The sequence below is a fragment of the Lynx canadensis genome, chromosome E1 (assembly GCF_007474595.2).
Source record: "Lynx canadensis isolate LIC74 chromosome E1, mLynCan4.pri.v2, whole genome shotgun sequence".
Classification (NCBI taxonomy): Eukaryota; Metazoa; Chordata; class Mammalia; order Carnivora; family Felidae; genus Lynx; species Lynx canadensis.
In genome coordinates, this window is record NC_044316.2 from 39,307,682 (window position 1) to 39,330,258 (window position 22,577).

Genomic DNA, 22,577 nt, shown 5'->3' on the forward strand with positions numbered 1-22,577 from the left:
GGGGGAGGCTTTTTGTTGTTTTCATGGGAGAATTAGTTTTATTTTTGCTTCAGTGATATCATGGAAGATATCATCAATGCTGAATTAGATGAAATTCATTCTCTATATCTCTTCATCCCAAGATTCCCTCTTGGCTCCTTTTACAATAGTTGATTTTTAGTGTGCAGACTAGGTAATTGAGATAATGTGGCTAGAATTACATGCAAGCTAGTTTCCCATTGCCACCATGGTTGAATTAGTCAGCTATGATGCATAACAAGCAACCACAAGCTCTCAGAACATGCAATAACAAATATTTATTTCTTGGTCACATGTCTGCAGGTCAGTTGGGTTTTGGTGGATTACGGCTGGTCTTGGCTCCGGCAGCGAGTTGGTTTGGGACTTGCTTCTGAATTAGAGTTGCCAGATTTAGCAAATAAAAATACAGGTGCCCAGTTAAAATCGGATTTCAGATAAACAAATATATCTTTAGTATAAGCATGTCTGAGTATGCATGGGGCATTCTTACATTAAAAATTTACTGTCATTTAACTGAAATTCTGATTTAATGAGGTGTCTTGTATTTTAATTGGCAACCCTATTTCTAATGGCAGAAGCACAAGGGAGCAATCCAGTCATGCAGGCATATTTAAAGTCTTTGCTTGGATCATGTCCTCTAACATCCCATTGGCCAAAGCAAGTTACATGGTGAATTCCAAGTCACAGGGTGCGAGAGTGGGAGAGGATACTTCTCCCAGAGGGGTGGGAAGGGGAAGAGAGTAAATATTAATGAAGAATGATCTAATCTTCCAGAGTAGTAAATAAATTATTTTAGTAATCTTTGTTGTGAAGCTTGGACAAAGATTGTAGAAAGCCAAATTAGATTATGGTTACTGCATTTCCATTCATTTGAGTAAATTTACTTCTCTTCCTCCTTCCCTTCCTGGTCAACCAGGAAATTTCATTGATTTAAAAAGAGACCTCCTTATCTACATATTTAATGCAATCCCTATCAAAATACCAACAGCATTTTTCACAGAACTAGAACAAACAATCTTAAAATTTGTATGTAACCACAAAAGACCCCAAATAGCCAAAGCAATCTTGAAAAAGCAAAGCAAAGCTGGAGACATCACAATTCTGGACTTCAAGTTATATTGCAAAGCTGTAATAATCAAAATGGTATGGTATTGGCACAAAAATCGACACATAGTTCAATAGAACAGAATAGAAAATCCAGAAGTAAACCCACAATGATATGGTCAATTAATCTTCAACAATGCAGGAAAGAATATCCAGTGGGGAAAAGACAGTCTGTTCAACAAATGGTGTTGGGAAAACTGGACAGCAACATGGAAAAGAATGAAACTGAACTTTTTTCTTACACCACACGTGAAAATAAATTCAGAATGGATTAAAGACCTAAAAGTGAGACGTGGAATCAAAAATCATAGAAGGGAACACAGGCAGTAACTTCTTTGACATCGGCCATAGCAGCTTCTTTCTAGAAATTTTCCTGAGACAAGAAAAACAAACAATTGAGACTACATCAAAATAAAAACCTTCTGCATAGCAAAGGAAACAATCAACAAAACTAAAAGGCAACTTACAGAATGGGAGAAGATATTTGCAAGTGACATATCTGATAAAGGGTTAGTATCCAAAATTATATAAATACCTTATAAAACTCAACACACAAAAAGCAAATAACCCAATTAAAAAATGGGCAGAAGGCAAGAACAGACATTTCTCCAAAGAAGACATACAGATGGCCAACAGACATGAAAAAATGTTCATCACTTACTATCAGGGAAATGCAAATCAAAACTATAATGAGATATCACCTCACACCTGCTGGAATGGCTGAAATCAACAACACAAGAAACAAATGGCATTGGTGAGGATGTGGGGAAAAAGGAACCCTCATGTACTATTAGTGGGAATGCAAACTGGTGCAGCCATTGTGGAAAACAGTGTAGAAGTTCCTCAAAAAGTTAAAAATAGAACTACCCTATGATCCATCAATCGCACTACAAAAACACTAATTCAAAGGTACATGCACCCCTACGTTTATAGCAGCATTATTTACAATAGCCAAGATGTAGAAGCAGCCCAAGTATCCACTGATAGAGCAATGGATAAAGAAGATGTAGTGTGTATATACAATGGACTATTATTAAACCATAAAAAGAATGAAATCTTGCCATTTGCAATGATGTGGATGGAGCTAGAGAGTATTATGCTAAGTGAAATAAGTCAATCAGAGAAAGACAAAAACCGTATGATTTCACTCAGTATGTAGAATTTAAGAAACAAAACAGATGAACATAGGGAGGAAAGAAAAAGAGAGGCAAACCAGAAAACAGACTCTTAACTATAGAAGACAAACTGAGGGTTGCTGGAGGGGAGGCGGGAGGAGGATGGGTTAAATGGGTGATGCGTATTAAGCAGTGCACTTGTGATGAGCACTGGGTGATGTATGGAAGTGGTTAATCACTAAATTCTACTCCTGAAACTAATATTACACTGTATGTTAAATAATTGGAATTGAAATAAAAACTTGAAGAAAAAAAACGCTTCCCAATAATAAACCGGACATTAACTATTTATATACAGATTTCCAAAGAATATTTTCAACTTTTCTTCATAAATATTGCATTGTTTTATTAGACCTATTTTGAAACAGTTTATAATATTTGTAGCTCTTGTGAATGGAATCTTCATTTCTATTAAATTAGAATTACTAATTGATTCTTTTCAGGTTATAAAAATGTTACTGAGTTTTTTGTTTGTCAATACTCTATATAGTGACTTCCCTAAACTCTCTTTTTAGCACAAGTTTGTAGGTTTTCTTGGATTTCCTATGTTAACAACAGTATTGTCTACAGGTATCAACAATTTTGTTTTTTTTTTTTTTTCTGTAATGCTTTTTCTCTTAATCAGATTGAATTGAGTAGGATCTCAAATACAACAATGAATGATAGGAGTGGTATCAGTTATCCTTGTCTTATTTAGATTCTACTAGGAATACTTCTAAAATTTGTTAACTATTATGTTTTGCTATGAAGTTTTGATAAATAGCATTCATCAGGATAAAAATGTCCTCTTTTAGCCCTGTTTTGCTTAGAGTGTTTTAAATAGTAAATGGCTGTTGTGATGGTCAATTTTATGTGTCAACTTGACTGGGCCATAGTATGCTCAGACATTTGGACAAACATTCTGGGTGTGTCTGTGAAACTGTTTCTGGGTAAGATTAACCTTTGAATTAGTAGACTGAATAAAGCAGATGACCCTCTCCTGTGTGGGTGGACCTCACAGATCTGAATAGAAAAAAAAGGCTGACTTCCCCTTCAACTTTGATTAAAAGAGAACTCCTCCTTCTGACTCCCTTGACATCAGTCTTCCTGACTTCAGAGTTGAACTGAAACATTGGCTCTTCTTGGGTCTTGAGTCTGCTGGCTTTTGAACTGGAATTTACATTATCAGCACTTCTGGGTCTCCAGCTTGTCAATTGCAGATTTTAGGACTTCTCAGATTCTGTAATCTGCAATTCTATATAATCTCAGATTCTATAATCCGTCCTTTCCCCCTCCTCTCTCTCTCTCTTATGTTTGTGTGTGCATGTGCGTATTTATGTATATAAACATGTGTCTATATCTACATCAGTCTCCCACTGGTTCTGTTTCTCTGGAGAACCCTGACTAATATAGTTGTTATATATTACTGAATTATTTTCCCACAGCTATTGATATAATCCTGAAGGTTTTTTTTGTTTGTTTTTGTTTTTTGTTTTTTTTTTTTTTACCTTTAATGTACTAGTATCAACAAGCTTATTTAAATACTTTCTAATTTTGAAACATTCTTGAATGTCTAGGACAAACTAGTTAGTTGTGATGTGTTATTCCTTTTATATATATTGCTAAATTTCACTTACTAATATTTACTGGCTTTTTGCATCTATGATCTTCAATAACATAGGCCTGTAATTTTTCCTTTATCACTTTGTTCTTGTCTGTGTCTGATGTTACTGTTATACTTAAAATGAATTGGGAACATTTTCCTTTCTTCTGTTCTCCCATCCAAGTACCAATGAGGACTGACTCTGCTTAGCTTCTGAGATGAGATGAGTTTGGGCACATTTAAGGTGGTATGGCTGTAGACCTTTTCTTCTGTTCTTTTTCCCAGTTTGAATGGGAAAGAACTTTAAGGTTTAGTAAACTTACTTGTAAACCAACGTGGGTCTGGCATTTTTAATATCAATATATGTAGAGGATAGATTTTGGATCATAGTTATAGTTTCTTTAATGGTTATTGGCTTATTTATATTTTGTATATCTTCTGGAATTAATATCTATTTTTCTAGACATAGTCAATTCAATCATAATTTTCAAACATATTGGTATAAACTTATGCATAATGTTCTTTTTTAAAAAATTTTATTAGTGTTTATTATTTTTGAGAGAGAGAGAGAGAGAGAGAGAGAGAGAGAGAGAGAGATAGGGCATGAGCGGGGGGAGGGGCAGAAAGAGGGAGACAGAATCCAAAGCAGGCTCTAGGCTCGGAGCTGTAAGCACAGAGCCCAATGCGGGGCTTGAACTCACAATCTGTGAGATCATGACCTGAGCTGAAGTCGGACGCTTAACTGACTGAGCCACCCAGGGACCCCTAAACTTATACATAATGTTCTAATTGTTTTTAAAAGTTTCCACTCTCTTGGAAGCTGATTATTCTGCTTTTCAAGTATAAAGTTATTTGCCAGTCTTTCAGACATTCTCCTTTTTCTCTCTCTCTTGGTCTTTGATCAGTTTTACCAGACTTTTTCTATTTCATTAGTTTTTTTTGTCTTTGTTGTGTTTATATAATTAATTTTAGTAAACATTTCTTATTGTGTTTATGTAATTTTATTAAGCTTTTCATTTAAAAATATGTTATTAATGTTTAAATTTGTCATTCTTTCCACATTGGGTTTACTGATTGATGCGGGTTGTGGGATGGAGATGTAATAGAAGGTGAGAATTTCAATGTGTGATTCCAAAGCATGGCTTCAAGAAAGGGAACCCTATGCATTGTTGGTGGGCATGTAAATTGGTGCAGTCTCTCTGGAAAACAGTATGGAGGTTTCTCAACAAATTAAAAATACAACTGCCATATGATCCAGCAATTCAACTTCTGGGTATTTATCCAAAGAAAATGAAGACATTTTTTTTTAATTCAAAAAGATATATTCAATCCTATGTTCATTGCAGCATTATTTACAATAGCCACGATACAGGGGTGCCTGGGAGACTCAGTCGGTTGAGTGTCTGACTTTGGGTCAGGTCATGATCTTGCGGTCTGTGAGTTCGAGCCCTGCGTTGGGGTCTGGGCTGACAACTCAGAGCCTGGAGCCTGCTTCAGATTCTGTGTCTCCCTCTCTTTCTGCCCCTTCCCCACTCATGCTTTGTCTCTCTCTGTCAAAAATAAATAAACATTAAAAAAATTAAAAAAAAATAGTCAAGATACAGAAACAACCTAAGTGCCCATCAGTGGATGAATGGGTAAAGAAGATGTGGTGTATATATACAATGTATATATAAATGTATATATAAATACAATTTTACCCAGCCATAAAAAAGAATGAAATCTTGCCATTTGCAACCACATGGATGGGTCTTGAAGGTATTATGCTACGTGAAATGAGTCAAAAACAGATACTGAATGATTTCACTTATACGTAGAATATAAACAAATGAAAAACAAATGAACAAAACAAAACTCATAGATACAGAGAACAGATTGGTGGTTGCCAGAGGTGAGTGGGGTTAGGGGATGGGTGAACTGGGTGAAAGTGGTCGAGAGGTATAAACTTCTAGTTATAAAATAAATGTCACGGGGATATAATGTATAGGATGGTGACTATAGTCAATAATGTATCACACACCTTAAAGTTGCTAAGAGAGTAAATCTTAAAATTTTTTGTTACAAGAAGAAAAATTTTGTACCTTTATACAGTGACAGATTGTAGCTAGACTTACTGTGGCAATCATTTCTTATAGTACACAAATATTGAATTATTGTGTACACCTGAAACTAATATGATGTTATATGTCAATTATATCTCAATAAAAAAACAAATTAAAATTTAAAAAATAAGAGCTAAAGACATGAATGAAATCTGCCCTAATTTAGGATATTAAGATGTATATACATGTGCATATACATGTACACATGTGCCACCTTTGTTCTAATATTTTAAATGATCTATATTTCGTATATATAGCACTTATTCTCAAAGTGATTTCAACATGAGTGTTCTTCCTGTATCATCATGTAAAATATAGTTACCTAATACTAAGTAAAATGATCACGAAAACAATAAGGAACAATGCCAAAAAATTTTTATGTGTAGAAAAGTTTATTAGAAAGAGAAGCAACGAAACATAAAAAAAAATTTACTCTGTTAGAAAATCTATAACTGGATCCCTAGGTCTGAGGGTATAACTGAACCCCAGGTCAGAGGGTGTCAAATCAGTACTGCACAAAGGTTGCAGATAATATTCACTTTGTTAGGAAGGGTAATCTAGAGCCCTAAAATGATAAGGAAGAATGAGAAATTTAGAGGAGTGGGATTTTTTTTAGCTGATGGACCACATATTAATATCCATATTTGATGCCAATATTGAAAGGAAAAGATAGTCATGGAAGGAGCTTAACATGAACCACAATGTGCTCGCAGAGCCAGTGGCACATTGGTGTTCATTAGAATGGCGAGGCTCAACCTGTTGAATGATGTCAGTCAGATTCCATGTGTCCCACAACACCAAAGAGTCTATATCTGAGGGGGCAGAAGTGAGTGGAGATAGTGGTCACAGGGCAGGGGGCTCAGCAGCAAGAGGAGGCACAGCACATGGGGCGGGGGCAGGTGGAGATGACACAGGTGGGGCGATAGCAAGTGGTGTGGCAGGAGACCCGGCCACAGACTGGGCGCAGGCAGCAGGAGGGGCAGCAGGAGGGGCGGCAGCAGCTGGAGCCACAGCAGCTGGAGCCACAGCAGTTGGAACCACAGCAAGAGGGGCGGCAGCAGCTAGAAATGCAGCAGGAGGGGCGGCAGCAGCTGGAGCCACAGCAGCTGGGGCAGCAGCAGGTGGTCTGGCAGCAGGAGGGGCGGCAGCAGCTGGACACACAGCAGGAGGGGCGGCAGCAGCTGGAGCCACAGCAGCTGGAGCCACAGCAGGAGGGGCGGCAGCAGCTGGACACACAGCAGGTGGGCCGGCAGCAGGTGGTCCTGCAGCAGGTGGTCTGGCAGCAGGTGGGGCGGCAGCAAGGCTGGCAGCAGCTGGAGCCACAGCAGCGGGAGCCACAGCCCTGGTCAGAGCAGACAGAGCCACAACAGGAGCTGACCATGGTGTCAGAGGAAGGATTGGGGTTCCACTAGTAGGTATGAGTGGGTTTCCACAAGGGTGGTTTCTTGAGTTTGAATGTCTCCTTACCTCTGTCCCCTTTTATACCCTGCTGAGGGTTACTATGACCATGTGCAGGACTCTTCTTGTTGTTTATCCTAATAGAAAATCAGTTAGTTTTAGTAAATTAGATAATTATATTTATCTGGTGAATATTCCTATATATAGAAAAGGGCCCCACTTCCTTCTCCTGTTGTATTGTGAGCTATCTGATTTGGTTAAAATCAAGTGAATCAGCTCCCATATGTCTTCCCTTGTCTGATGTGTCTTCCAAAGTAGACCTATCCCATGACATTGTTTCATTGAATGTCACAAGTGTTAGTTCTTCATTTATGTATTTAACTCCAGGATAATATGTTGAGAATGGATATTATGGTGACTAAATCTGCTGTCAAAGAGGTTAACAACAAGTCATATGAAATGCTGGTAGGAAAATAACATGAAAGAGGCATCCGGGAGGGGGGGACAGTCCCTAGTGTGCAGCGGGGAATACTGATTCGTTTGGATTTTATGGATAGTCATTGAGGTATAAAGGATCCTAACAACGTTTCTATCTCTTCTATCTTACTGAATCTATTCAATTGAAAGTTCTAATGCAGTGTTTCACTACTTACAAATAGTAAAAAATCCATTGGCGTGAATGGGTCCTTTTAAAAATTATTAAATTATTATTGACATGTTCTTCAGAGACAGGGTATCATAAGGGTGTATTTTTCCTCTTATTTTGATGGTTAAGCATACTCAACAGAATACGTATAATTGAATATTTTCTTGTATTCTGAGATTTTTTATCTCTCAGAAATATGTTTGAGGTGTTTTTCTTGATACAAATGAGATCTCAGGGGTTAAGCTTTAATCTGTGTCCTATCGGCACTTGAATAAGACAAACAAGACACATTATGTAGGGGTTTGGCAAGCATGTAGAACATTGTATGATAAATAAAAATTATGTATTTAAATTTGTACATGTATGAAATGCGAGATAATACTAATGGTTACTATTTTTGAGTGCCTAATATGTGTCAGGAATTTTCTGAGTCTTGTGTAATTGTTCTCTTGTTTATACTTCAGAAGGACTCTAGGAGGTGGACACAATTTTTCTTAATTCTTTAGACATGAAGTAATTGAGGTTTAGATAGAGTGATATCATACAGTCAGTAGGGAGTATGGTTCTCTTCTAGCATGTACAAAGAGGTATGAGGAATAATAATCCTATGTCATTTCTCATACTGTTTCATTTGTGTAAATGTGCTTTCTCCCTTGTCATTTCAGCAAACTTTTGCTCATACATAAATGTCTAGTCCAGATACCAGCTCATCTCTAATATCTTTCTTGACATCTACCACATTCAAAACTAATCATTCATTCCCTTTTGCTCCAATATACTTGTGATCTAGGGTATCACACTCTAGCATAATTGGTTTATATCTCTTTTCCCCCAATCCTTCTATATACCCCATGATGTCAGAGAATGTCTTATTCACATACATAAACATGGTGCCTAGCAATTGCTCTCACTGAATGTTAGTTGCGTGAATGTGGGGTTAATTGAAAACATAGGGCATTTATTCGCCCTTTATCATGCTATAGATAATCTAGATGGATAGAGAAAAGAAAAAAGAGCATTCAGACAGTGTGGATCTGATTGAACAGGGGTTTATTTTTGACTGATGGACTAAATGACTTGTTTGGATGGTATGTATAGGAAGGTAAAGAAAAAGAATACTGCTACAATGAGGAGAATGTAAAGATATTCCTGAATTTCTACAAAGTAAGTAGATATTGTATCATCACACTATTGGGAGAAAGGTGTGAGCAAATATCTAGGCTTTAAAAATATTATTTGGCAGTGAGTGGGTAGAGTGATGGGAAGCAGGAAGAAAGTTCAAGTGGTGGTTGCACAATAGGGATGAGAGATGAATGCCTGTCTAGGTTGGTGGCAGTGGGAGCAGTAAACAAGATGGTGATGCAATAGCATTTCAAAGAGAGTCAACCAGGAGCACTTACAAAATGGGCAATAGAGGAGGGCACTTGTTAGGATGACCACTGGGTGTTATATGTAAGTCAATTTGACAATAAAGTATATTAAAAAAATAAAACCTAAACAAACAAACAAAAACAAAAATGAGCAATAGAGGTAACAGGAGACTTCATTGTTAAAGAGGACTCTTAATATTTTTTAGTTAAGTTCTAATAGTGGAAATATAATCATTTGTAAAAACAAGAAGATGTATTTTAAAATCTTACCAGAAACAAAGTCAAAAGACAAATGACTGAATGAGAAAAAAATACTTGTAATTTATACCAGAGTAAGTGACCTTACTATATGAAGTACTTGTAAAATTCGATTAGAGAAAAGGCAAAAACCTGATGGAAAAATAAGATGAAGATCTTTCTTTATCATAAAAAGATGTCCAGTCTCATGCTTAAGAATAGAAATGAAGTTATACAGGATGCCACTTCTCACCTGTGAGAGTGTCAAAAATTCAAACATTGACAACACTCTCAAGTATCTAGAGATTATGTGGAAATTGCCATGCTCATACGTTTTTTAGTAAGATTTGGCGATAATTAGTGGCATTATTCTTTGACTCAGTTATCCTAATTGTATAAATTATTCAAAACGTACTCTGGCAAAACTATGAAAAGATGTTAGGCAAGATTATTCATAGCAGTGCTATTTGTAAAAACAAAACAACAGCAATAAGAACTAGACACAACCTGGGTGTCCTTCAGTAGGTAGTGGTGATTAAGCTATGGTGTATCCCCATAATGGAGCACTGTTCAGCTGTATAAAGGAATAAGGGATATCTCTATGCTACTGTGAAGTAATCTGCAGGATATATTGTTGAGATGACAAAGTAGACGGAGAGAAGGGTCTACAGTGTCTGTAGACACTACAATGTGTCTAAAAAAATAAGAGAACACATATAGAACATGTATTTGCTGGGGCTGCTGGGTGGCTCAGTCAGTTAAGCATCTGACTTTGGTTCAGGTCATAATTTCGTGGTTTGTGAGTTTCAGGCCCCGCATTGGGCTCTGTGCTGACAGTTCAGAGCCTAGAGTCTGCTTCAGATTCTGTGTCTCCCTTTCTCTGCCCCTCCCCTGCTTGTGCTCTATCTCTCAACAATAAATAAACATTAAAAAATTTAAAAAATAAAATGTATTTGCTTATATTACATTAATTTTTTAATATTAATGTATGTATATATAATGGAATATTATTCAGCCATAAAAAGGGATGAAATCTTGCCATTTGCAAGGACAAGGATGGAGGTAGAGAGTATTATGCTAAGCTAAATAAATCAGTCAGAGAAAGACAAATACCATATGATTTCACTCATATGTGGAATTTAAGAAACAAAACAAATAAGCAGAAGGAAAAAAAAGAGACAAGTCTAGAAACAGACTCTTAACTATAGAGAATAAACTGGTAGTTACTAGAGGGGATGGGGGGAGGGAAGATAGGCAAAATAAGGAGTGCACTTGTGATGAGCACAGGGTGATGTATGGAATTGCTGAATTGTATATTGTGCACCTGAAATTAATATAACACTGTATGTTAACTAATTGGAATGAAAATAAAAACTTAAAAAATACTATTTAGGAAATTATAAGGTAAGCCACACACTGGAGAAAATACTTAAAGCATATATCCCACAAAGGATTTGTATATAGAACATATAAAGAACTCTTACTACTCAATGATAAGATAACCCAACAAAAAAATGGGCAAAATATTTGAATAGGCATTCACCAAAGAAAATATGTAGATGGAAAGTCAACCCATGAAAGGAGTAATCATTAAGAAGGTTCACATTAAAACTACAGTGAGAATACCATACACACTCTAGAATGGTTGATATTAACAAGACTGACCTTACCAAGTTGTTGGTGATAGCATGAAGCCATTGGAATTCTCACACAAGGAAGGGATATAAAATGGCACAGTCACTTTGTAAAACAGTTTGACAGTTTTTCAAAGAGTTAAAGATACACCTACTATATGACCTTGCCGTTCCACCTCAAAGTACTTACCCGAGAGAAGTAAAATCATATGAACAAAGGGAAAATAAAAAGAGACAAACCAAAAAACAGACTCTTCATTAGAGAGAACAGAAGGGAGGTGGGCGGGGGGGATGGGTGAAATAGTGCAGGGATTAAGAGTATACTTATCTTGATGGAAACTGTTGAATCACTGTGTTGTATACTTGAAACTAATATAACACTGCATATTAACTGCACTGGAATTAAAATTAAAAAAATAAAGTTAAAATGATATGTCCATTCAAAGGCTTGTTCACAAATGTTCATGGAGACTTTATTTTTTAAGATAAAAAAAATCTAGGAACAACCGAACTGTCCGTCCACAGGTGAATGGATAAACAAATGTGGTGTCTCCATACAAGGAAAGACCTCTCGGTCATAAAAAGAAATGAACTAGTGATACACATAACAAAATGAATTTCAATATAATTATGCTGTGTGAGAAGCCAGGCAAGATAGAGTACACAATGGTAGGATTCCACGAAACTCTAGAAAATGGAAACAAACTTGTAGTGACATTGGATCTGTAGTTGTCTAGGGGTGGAGTATGGGAAGGAAATGCAGAGGGGGTGATAGATCTTCTTTATCTTGATGGTGGTGTTGATTACAGCAATATATATCAAAACATCAAATTGTACACTTAAATGCGATTTTAGTATGTCAGTTGGACCTTAATAAAGCTGAGAAGAAAAGAAAAAATAATGGAAGTATCAACCATAATTTAAGTTTATTTTTTGAGAGAGAGGGGTTGGGGTGGAGAGCAGAAGCAGGGGAGGAACAGAGAGAGAGGGAGAGAAAATCCCAAGCAGGCTCTGCACTGGCAGCACAGAGCCTGATGTGGGGCTCAAACTTACAAACTGTGAGATCATGACCTGAGCCAAAATCAAGAGTCAGACGCTTAACCGACTAAGCCACCCAGGCACCCCTCAACCATAATTTTTTTTAAGGTTGACTTAGAGAAGGTAGAGGAGATAAAGTGGGAGAACAGAGGATTGAAGCTAAATTTTTGGAATATACTCTTTCTATAGGTTTGACTTTGGATTCATGTCAATATTTTACATAATTTTAAAACAAAATTAAAAATTTTAAATCTCAAAATTATTAAAACATGGCAATAGCAAAGGACCCTAACTGTATATGCAGGCATAAAAAGCAATTATTCCAAGATCAAAAATAAATAAAACAACAGAAAAAGTCTTAAGTTTGATTTCAGTAACTATAGTGTTGGTAATGTTATTTTGAGACTGTTGGACAAACATAGAATAAAGAAAATGAATAAATACATTGGTGTCACTAAGAACTGATACTTTTGCATAGAAGAAATGAGATTTATAAGTAAGATATATGAGTTTAAGTAAAAGCTCTGTAGTTCTCAGTAGAAACTAAAGACCTGGGTATCATTTAAATATATATTTTCTAGGGATTTAGTAGTAATGAACATCACATATTTCAATTTATGGTCTCAAATACTGTTTCTACCTAAAAGGAACGGGGGATCCTTGGAGAAATGACTGATTAGAAGTTGGGGGAAAGAAATACATAAACGAGTCTGCAATATCCTGTTATATGAAAAAGCAAGGAATTTTCAAAGACTACTAGATTCATGTCAAAAGGACTTGGAGGCCAACTCAAAGTTGTTTATTTGAGCATCAATAGAGGGATATAAACTGGAATGGATTGATTCACCATCAAGTCTATTGAAATCCATGAGTTCATATTAATGCAAATTTTAAAAAACAATAAAAAAAAACTCTTTGGTCACTCTTGGAGGATGGAAACTGGGAAATAAAGGGAAAGAATCAAGCATTTATTTTGCCTCTCCTCTCCAGACTATTCCTTAGGACTACCAAATGTTGACGAGGGAAGTTTATTTTTATGGAATTATCCCAGCTAATAAATGGCAGGCAGAGGAATAATAGAATTGCAATATCATGATTTTGCTATGCCTAATGAATAATGGTCCTAGGCAATGATCATCAGTAGCTGCTTATATCAAAAAAAAAAAAAAAGGAGACAACTGGACAATATGTGCCTCCTGATTGAAAAGCACACCACGATCTGTGAAGCAGTTTTTGGGTCCTACAGATCTTTTGGGATATAAGTCTCCCATTAACAGGTTTGGCCATTGTCTGGGTGCGTTGTGTAACTTAACTGTAGTTATTGGTCTGTGACAAAATGGGGTGGGAGAAGGTAGTGAGAGGAGCTTGTGCTGTCTTCCAAGACTGAAATTTCTGCATCATCTTCAAGATGGAGGTGGCACTAAATGTCAACAAAGAAGTTGGATCACCTCTCCAAGCCGAGAGGGTTCAGGGAAATTTGGGGACTCAAGATCTTCAAATGCATCAATCCAGATGTCCCCATCTCATATCTCAGGGTCCCCATCTCTCCCAATTAGGGCCCTGATCCTGCCATGGCAGTACTGCCTAGACTGAGTGAACAACCACCTCTGGAGCTCTGCTTTTCCTGTGGTGATGTCCTAGCCTTGGTCCTCAGCTTTATCTGCCCTCTAACTGCAGAAGATGAGAGTCAGTCTCTGTGCTGCCAATGAAACTTCTGGCTTTTACATCTGTCCTTTAATCTCTGATTTATCACCCTCAGCCTTTCATTATGTTTTCCCAAATCGTCAGTTGCTCCCAGCTACATTCAACTTCACTCTCCTTATAATTACTATTAACTGCTTTCAGAGATATATAATATGGAAAAGATGTCCCAGGGAGCATTAATTGCCTACAGGTTTTCCAAAAAGGTTTTTCTCTGATGTTTATCCAAGAATTCCCAAGAATATGTCTTATCTAAGAACTGAAGAGATCTGGCAGTGAAACTGAAGCTGTGACTTTGTAAGATTGTAAGACTGACAAAGCCATGTTGTATGTCTTACATGTGTATGTACCGTATGGTTGTCCAGAGAGCATAGAACATCTTAAAGAAGAGTACCATCACACTGATTTTTCATATAGGAAAGAGGTGATTTATTTTGGCATAGAGTTATAACATAGGAAAATTGGGGGAATAAGAATTATAAAAGAGAATCCTTTGGACAATTAAATCATTTGGACAATAAAAATCTGTAATGTAGAAATACTGAAATCAGACTTCAGCTCCCTGAGCTTGATGAGCTGGTGCCCAAAAGTTAAGGATATTTTAGGGAGAAGTGGTCACTACAACAATTGGTGTGTTGTAAGAAAATTCACACTTGGGTGAAAGGGGGAGGTCCAGAAGCGGAATTTGGACTGAGGTTAGAATATGCTCACAGAGTCAGTGGGATGGTGGTAGGCTCATTGGAATAATGAGACCCAACTCAGTTGAGCAACATCAGCCCCATCCCATGTGTCCTGATGGTCAGCAGAAAAGGAGGGGCTACATCTGTGGGGCAGAGGTAGGCGGAGATGGTGGTCACCGAGAAGGGGGCTCAGCAGCAAGAGGAGGCACAGCACATGGGGCGGGGGCAGGTGGAGATGACACAGGTGGGGCGATAGCAAGTGGTGTGGCAGGAGACCCGGCCACAGACTGGGCGCAGGCAGCAGGAGGGGCAGCAGGAGGGGCGGCAGCAGCTGGAGCCACAGCAGCTGGAGCCACAGCAGTTGGAACCACAGCAAGAGGGGCGGCAGCAGCTAGAAATGCAGCAGGAGGGGCGGCAGCAGCTGGAGCCACAGCAGCTGGGGCGGCAGCAGGTGGTCTGGCAGCAAGAGGGGCGGCAGCAGCTAGAGATGCAGCAGTTGGGCCTGCAGCAGCTGGAGCCACAGCAGCTGGAACCACAGCAGGAGGGGCGGCAGCAGCTGGGCCTGCAGCAGCTGGAGCCACAGCAGCTGGAGCCACAGCAGGAGGGGCGGCAGCAGCTGGACACACAGCAGGTGGGCCGGCAGCAGGTGGTCCTGCAGCAGGTGGTCTGGCAGCAGGTGGGGCGGCAGCAAGGCTGGCAGCAGCTGGAGCCACAGCCCTGGTCAGAGCAGACGGAGCCACAACAGGAGCTGACCATGGTGTCAGAGGAAGGATTGGGGTTTCACCAGTAGGTATGAGTGGGTTTCCACAAGGGTGGTTTCTTGAGTTTGAATGTCTCCTTACCTCTGTCCCCTTTTATACCCTGCTGAGTAGCTGACATTACCATGAGCAACACTCTTGTTTTTCCTACCAGGAAATCAATTAGTAAGTTAATAATTATGTTTATCAGGTTAAATATGCTGATATCTAAGAAAAGCATCATTTCTCTTTTTCTGCAGTGTTGTGATTCATTGAATCTTGTTAAGCCACATGAAACCACTTTTGCATTTTTTTCCTAATGTGTCTTCGAAGTTGGAACTTTCATAATGATATTCTGTTACTGAGTTTCTCCGTGTCCTGTTTTCATGTGTGACTCCACAGTCATATTTTGTTTTATTATTTTAATTCCAGTATAGTTAACATATTAGTTTCAGTTGTACAATATAGTGATTTAGCAGTTTTTACATCACCCAGCGCTCATCACAAGTGCACTCTTAATCGCCATGGCCTGTTTCACCCAATGATGAGTTTTTCCTCCTATTTCCTTACCAGTACTCCACCTGACAGTGGCATGCATTTTTTTCCACTTTGACAAAAAGAAAAAAAAAAGATGGGGTGGGGAGGGGAGAGAGTTGACGTTGTGATAGCTATCTTCAAAATGTGCTCATGGATTTAATTCTTTTTTTCCCATGTCTTATTTTGAGGATGGCTATCACAATGCCAAGTCTGTCTCTCTGTCTGTCCTGTCTCTCTCTCTCTCTCTCTCTCTCTCTCTCTCTCTCTCTCTCTCTCTGGTCAAAGTGGGAAAATGCATGTCATTGTCAGGTGGAGTACTGATAAGGAAATAGGAGGAAAGACTCATCACTGAGGATGCTTATGTACAATGGATGGGGAGGGCTGGACTGTTTCCTGGTTGATTGGAGAGTCCGGGTGTCACAAAAGACATTCCAATCTCATGTGATGATTCTACCTCAAGACTAAGCTTTCACCCATTCCTTTTTGATGAAAGAACCATTTTCAGAAATGAACTTTTTCCTTCAGGAATCTTCTCCACATATGCTAAAAGTGAGGGGGTTTGAGCTATCTTTTGATTGGCCAACATATGCAATGGATTCTGCATTACATTGGAGTTTTTATTTAAAGCATCTTTTTCTTGTGCTCTTTCAATAATTCAAATTCAAGTCTTTCTGCTTAAAGAGGATATAAACAGATAAGACTTGTTTGTCCTGCAGGCATTTAAATACGCTATATTGAAAGGCAAGATTTTGGCACATACTCAAAGCATCAAAGGAATTAGTGTCCAAAACAATCATTATGTATTTAGGATTCACGTACTTACAGTGAAAAATGAGATACTACAGGGAGATATTATTTGTGAGTGTTTGCTGTGTGCCAGATGGTCTGCTGAATGCTTTGTAATTATTATGTTGATTTTTCTTCTCCAAGAACCCACGAGGCACTCATCATTCTCTAAGAGTTCACATAGACTTGTGTTAAGGTTATTAAGTTACAGTGTAAACAATACTAATTCCATACCTTTGATTGTGCTGTTACACCTCCTTAGAAGTTCATTCTCCCCTATCAACTCAGCAATTTCTTGTTCTCGAAGTTCCAGCCCAGATGGCTCCTCCTCTCTTATGTTTGCTTTGACATTTTTTTTTTTAAACTTCATCTGCTCCTCCTTTATGCTTGCTATCACATTGCGGAACCCTCAAACTTCGCACATCTACTGTAACCTGAATGTGATTCTCTGTCTCCAGCTGGATGATAAACACCTGAGGTGGACACTTGAACCGTAGGTTTCTTTTCATCATGCATGGAACAGAGCACATCATCAGTGGCTTAAAAAAAAACATCTCTAGGAATCACTTTTTAAATTTAAATGTTTTGCAATTCTGTAAAGTATTTATGGTACCAAAATAAATTCTACAAAGTGAGGCATGTTTAAGGAAGTCCTGCTATTTATTTCTATTCCTTCCCCCCCCCCCCCTTAGAGAATCATTTTTATAATCTAAGGTTTTCCCTCTCATTGCTATTTTAAATGCAAGTGTGTTTGCATTTGCATAGTTGTAACTCCTTTGTTTCTTTTTTTTCTTTTTTTAATGTTTATTTTTGAGACGGAGACAGAGCATGAACGGGGAAGGGGGCAGAGAGAGAGGGAGACACAGAATCTGAAGTAGGCTCCAGGCTCTGAGCTGTCAGCACAGCGCCTGATGCGGGGCTTGAACCCACGAACCGTGAGATCATGACCTGAGCCGAAGTTGGACGCTTATTAACCAACTGAGCCACCCAGGTGCCCCGAATCTCCTTTGTTTCTTAAACGGTTGTACACTGATAGGCTTAGCTCCAACTTGCTTTTGCTTCACTTAACAATTTATCTCAGATTATTTCAGACTAGTAGGTATGTTCTGATGGTCTTCATTTCATTTTCAGCCACAAAGTATCCCATTCTGTTGCCATAATAAGATTTATTTAGCCAGTCCCTTATTGATGGGCATGTGGGTTGTTTTCAGGCTTTCACTATTAAAATAATACTGTGCACTTGAAAACAGGAAGTGTCTTTTTTATCTTGGGGGTTGTGAATTTAATGCATATCTGTAAGATCTACCTTATTAATTACCTATAATTATTTTCACATTCTGATTGATTTTTCTTCACGTGTTCTCTCTTTAAGTACACAGTGTGTTAGTCTTTGATGATTGGACTGTGTCTTTTTTACTCTGGCATTGCCTTCTGTTTCTGAAATTTAGCTTTGTAGTTATATTTTCATTGTAGCCTTTACCATAGTAAAGTTATCCCACTTTGTCTCCTCTAATGCTTTTTGGTATAAATCTAATTTGTTTGGTATTAAAATTGCAGCTTTTATATCTTCATTTTTCAAAATTGCTTTAGAAATTCTAGGTTCTTTATGTTGCCACATAAATTTTAAAAATCAGCTTCTAAGCATCTATTAAAAAGTCTCCTGAAATTTTGATTGGTATTGCATTGAAATTTTGGATCGACTGCAGGAGAATCAACATTTTTTCCCCTTTTCAGCTGTGCTTAATATATATTTAATTCATCCATTGACTTGTTAATTTCAATGATGCTGTCTTTCATTTATTTTTTATAATTAAAAAATTCATTTTATTCAATTATTTATTTAAATTCAAGTTTAATAACATACAGTGTAGTATTGGTTTCAGGAGGAGAACCCAGTGATTCATCACTTACGTGTAACATCCAGTGCTCATCACAACAAGTGCCCTCCCAACAGATGCCCATGACCCATTTAGCCCATCCCCCAACCCACTTCCTCTCCAACAACCCCTGTTTGTTCTCTGTTTTTAGTAACAAAAACATGGAAGAGCTCTTCCCACAGCTGCATAACTTTGCAAAGAGAAATTAGAGAAGGTCTAGATAAATGGAGATACATGTCACGTCCCTGGATTGGAAGGAGGAACCTCCTTCCAGAACTCTTCCATATTTTTGTTACTTTTTTGTCTCAGCATCTTACGTTGTTGATACTTTTGAAAACTGAATTGTTCTTATTTAATTTTAATTCCATAATCATTGATAGTATATAAAATACAATTAATAAGAAATAAAATTACTATCTTTTTTTAATGTTTAGTTTTTGAGAGAGAGAGAGAGAGACAGAGTGTGAGTGGGGGAGGGGCAGAGAGAGAGAGGGAGACACAGAATCCAAAGCAGGCTCCAAGCTCCAAGCTGTCAGCACAGAGCCCGATGTGGGGCTTGAACTCACGAACTGTGAGATCATGAGCTGAGCTGAAATCGGATGCTTAACCGACTGAGCCATGCAGGCACCCCAAAATAAAATTATTTTTTAATGTTTATTTATTTTTGCAAGAGAGAGAATGTTTATGCAAGTGGGGGAGAGGCAGAAAGAGAGGGAGAGGAGAGAGAATCACAAGCAGGCCCTATGCTGTTATCACAGAGCCCGATGTGGGGCTCAGTATCACAAACTGTGAGATCATGACCTGAACCAAAATCAGGAGTTGGACATTTAACCAACTGAGCCACCCAGGCACCCCTAAAATAAAGTTAATTTATACTGATAGAAATCTTATATCCTCGTCAAATTTACTTACTAGTTTCAGGAGTTGTTGTAGTCTGGGAGCCCAACCTCCTGTCAGTTCCCACCCCAAGTGAGTAACTGATGATCAGCTCCATTCTGTTCCTCATCCGTGAACCTGTCCCTCTATCTTCCTCTCCTAACCGGGCGGCTTTAGTGTGGCTCTAGGTTTGAAGGGTGGGGTACATCATTAGTAAAACTGTCCTTTTGGGAATCATGTTCCCATTTGTATTACAAATATTTTCATCTAAAGAGGGGCTTCGGGGGCGCCTGGGTGGCGCAGTTGGTTAAGCGTCCGACTTCAGCCAGGTCACGATCTCGCGGTCCGTGAGTTCGAGCCCCGCGTCAGGCTCTGGGCTGATGGCTCCGAGCCTGGAGCCTGTTTCCGATTCTGTGTCTCCCTCTCTTTCTGCCCCTCCCCCGTTCATGCTCTGTCTCTCTCTGTCCCAAAAATAAATAAAAACGTTGAAAAAAAAATTTATAAAAAAAAAAGAGGGGCTTCGAAGCCCAGTCTTATTTGTAAAAATAAAAGTACAGAGAAAAGATACTGTGTAGAAACCTGAGCAGGCAATGTATTGAAAAACATTTAAAAGTAAATACATCAACTTTATTAGAATATCTGCTCCATTACTATAGAGAGCTTTCTGTGTGTTGGTCTCTGACATTACTCTAGTATCTTTTTAAAAAAAAAATATTTTTATTTATTTTTGAGAGAAAGATGGAGGAGCAGAGAGAGGGGGTGACAGAGTTTCTGAAGCAGGCTCTGCACTGACAACAGAGAGCCTGATGGAGGACTTGAACTCACAAACCATGAGATCATGACCTGAGTTGAAATTGGACACTTAACCGACTGAGCCACCCAGGCACCCCTCTAGTATCTTTAGCAGTGCCTCCCATGTAATAAATGCTTGATAAATACTATTTGGATGAGTGAATGAAGAAATTGGCATTTGGAAGGGTCAGGGAAAGCAGACCCACTTTTCAGTGAAAGCACTGGGCCCCTGTTTCTCCATGGAAGCAACTGACAGGAACTCAGGAATACCCTCTTATGTGGTCATACAGTCTGTAATTCGCCGCAGTTTTCACCAAACACATCATCTTATCAAGGGCGTGCTTTACTCATCTAAGTTACCTGCCTGTCCCTTGAATGCGTGAGGATCTGAAATTTGTTTATCAATAGAAAAATGAGAAATGGCTGAGGTCCTGTTGCAAATCGAGTCAAAGTCAGTGTGCATTTGATTAGCTGCATGGATGACACTAGTGTCATCGAGTGCAAGTCTGCATACAAACTTGCATACTGTGCCAAACAACATGTTGCACAGCTACAGTGACTGGTGTGATTCATGAAACGTGTATTGTGTTCTTTTCACTTTTACGTACTTAACAGTCCTCCAAATTTCTGGTTTTCATGTTGTTATTTTCCTAGGACAGGTTCATAGTTAGGTGATTTGCTTAGGAAATAAGGAAGCATGTAAGAAAAAATAAGGGAGTGAATAATGGAACCTGACTTTTATTGAGAGGTGTCAAGACCATGTTGTGTATCTGCAGGTAGGTGTAGGTCAAATACACTTGCCTACGAGCTGAAGACAAAATCTGAAAGGAGCATCAATCACACTGAATTGTTAATGCAGGGAAGTATAACTTTATTTTGGTACAGAAATATATAAGGTTACAGAGAAGGCCCAGAAAAGGGAAGTTATGAGAATGTCACCAATTGTCAAACTGAAGGATAAAATCTGTTATTGCGTAAGTGCTCTGGGCCATATCCATCTTCTTCAACAGCATGATGTTGTTCTTCAGTAGAATCAAGGCCCGATTCAGTTGAGCAACATCATTTCTACTTCATGTGTCCTAGCAGCAGAAAAGGAGGGGCTACATCTGTGGGGCAGAGGTAGGCAGAGATGGTGGTCACCGAGAAGGGGGCTCAGCAGCAAGAGGAGGCACAGCACATGGGGCGGGGGCAGGTGGAGATGACACAGGTGGGGCGATAGCAAGTGGTGTGGCAGGAGACCCGGCCACAGACTGGGCGCAGGCAGCAGGAGGGGCAGCAGGAGGGGCGGCAGCAGCTGGAGCCACAGCAGCTGGAGCCACAGCAGTTGGAACCACAGCAAGAGGGGCGGCAGCAGCTAGAAATGCAGCAGGAGGGGCGGCAGCAGCTGGAGCCACAGCAGCTGGGGCGGCAGCAAGAGGGACGGCAGCAGCTAGAAATGCAGCAGGAGGGGCGGCAGCAGCTGGAGCCACAGCAGCTGGAGCCACAGCAGGAGGGGCGGCAGCAGCTGGACACACAGCAGGAGGGGCGGCAGCAGCTGGGCCTGCAGCAGGTGGTCTGGCAGCAGGTGGGGCGGCAGCAGCTAGAGATGCAGCAGCTGGGCCTGCAGCAGCTGGAGCCACAGCAGCTGGAGCCACAGCAGGAGGGGCGGCAGCAGCTGGACACACAGCAGGTGGGCCGGCAGCAGGTAGTCCTGCAGCAGGTGGTCTGGCAGCAGGTGGGGCGGCAGCAAGGCTGGCAGCAGCTGGAGCCACAGCCCTGGTCAGAGCAGACGGAGCCACAACAGGAGTTGACCATGGTGTCAGAGGGTGGAGGTTCTGGGTGGGTTTCCAAGAGAGTGAGGATCTCGAGTTTGGGAGTCTCCTTGCCACATGGCCCCTTTTATACCCCCCTGAGGTACTTCTGTGGTTAGGAAAAGACTATTTCCTTCTTATTGTTTATATGACTGCAAATGCAATTAGTAAATTAGATCATTATATTTTTCTAGGAAAAACTCCCAATATGTAGAAAATAGCTCTTTCCCTTTTCTCAAGTTCCTGAGTTCTCATGTGAATCACTTCTTTTTTTTTTTTTTTTTTTTTTTTTTTTTTATTTATTTTTGGGACAGAGAGAGACAGAGCATGAACGGGGGAGGGGCAGAGAGAGAGGGAGACACAGAATGGGAAACAGGCTCCAGGCTCTGAGCCATCAGCCCAGAGCCCGACGCGGGGCTCGAACTCACGGACCGCGAGATCGTGACCTGGCTGAAGTCGGACGCTTAACCGACTGCGCCACCCAGGCGCCCCTCATG

The 22,577-nt window shown here is 39.5% G+C and overlaps 2 protein-coding genes across 4 annotated transcripts; both read right to left on the reverse strand.

Moving 5' to 3' along the window:
- Window positions 1-6,840: 6,840 nt before the first annotated feature.
- LOC115500304 (keratin-associated protein 4-12-like) lies at window positions 6,841-15,441 on the reverse strand. The gene is made up of 2 exons (XM_030294605.1): window positions 14,926-15,441; window positions 6,841-7,389 (listed from the first exon to the last, which is right to left on the reverse strand). The coding sequence occupies exons 1-2, from the start codon at window positions 15,439-15,441 to the stop codon at window positions 6,841-6,843; spliced, it is 1,065 nt and encodes a 354-aa protein (XP_030150465.1).
- A 6,001-nt stretch (window positions 15,442-21,442) lies between these two features.
- Window positions 21,443-22,084, reverse strand: LOC115500795 (keratin-associated protein 4-12-like). 3 transcript variants are annotated; one of them, XM_030295505.1, is made up of 2 exons: window positions 21,727-22,084; window positions 21,443-21,564 (listed from the first exon to the last, which is right to left on the reverse strand). In XM_030295505.1, exons 1-2 carry the CDS (start codon window positions 22,082-22,084, stop codon window positions 21,443-21,445), a joined length of 480 nt encoding a protein of 159 aa, XP_030151365.1. The 3 variants fall into 3 exon arrangements, with proteins under 3 accessions (XP_030151365.1, XP_030151364.1, XP_030151363.1); XM_030295504.1 differs by having other exon boundaries at window positions 21,443-21,549; window positions 21,622-22,084; XM_030295503.1 differs by having other exon boundaries at window positions 21,443-22,084.
- Between the last annotated feature and the right edge of the window lie 493 nt (window positions 22,085-22,577).

Excerpts from the sequence above, each read along its gene's own strand:
- LOC115500795 (XM_030295503.1), bottom strand. The coding sequence starts at position 22,084 with ATGGTCAACTCCTGTTGTGGCTCCGTCTGCTCTGACCAGGGCTGTGGC.
- LOC115500304 (XM_030294605.1), bottom strand. The coding sequence starts at position 15,441 with ATGGTCAGCTCCTGTTGTGGCTCCGTCTGCTCTGACCAGGGCTGTGGC. Across the intron at positions 7,390-14,925 it reads CTTGCTATCGCCCCACCTGT|TGGAACCCCAATCCTTCCTC; the intron begins GTCATCTCCACC and ends CATACCTACTAG.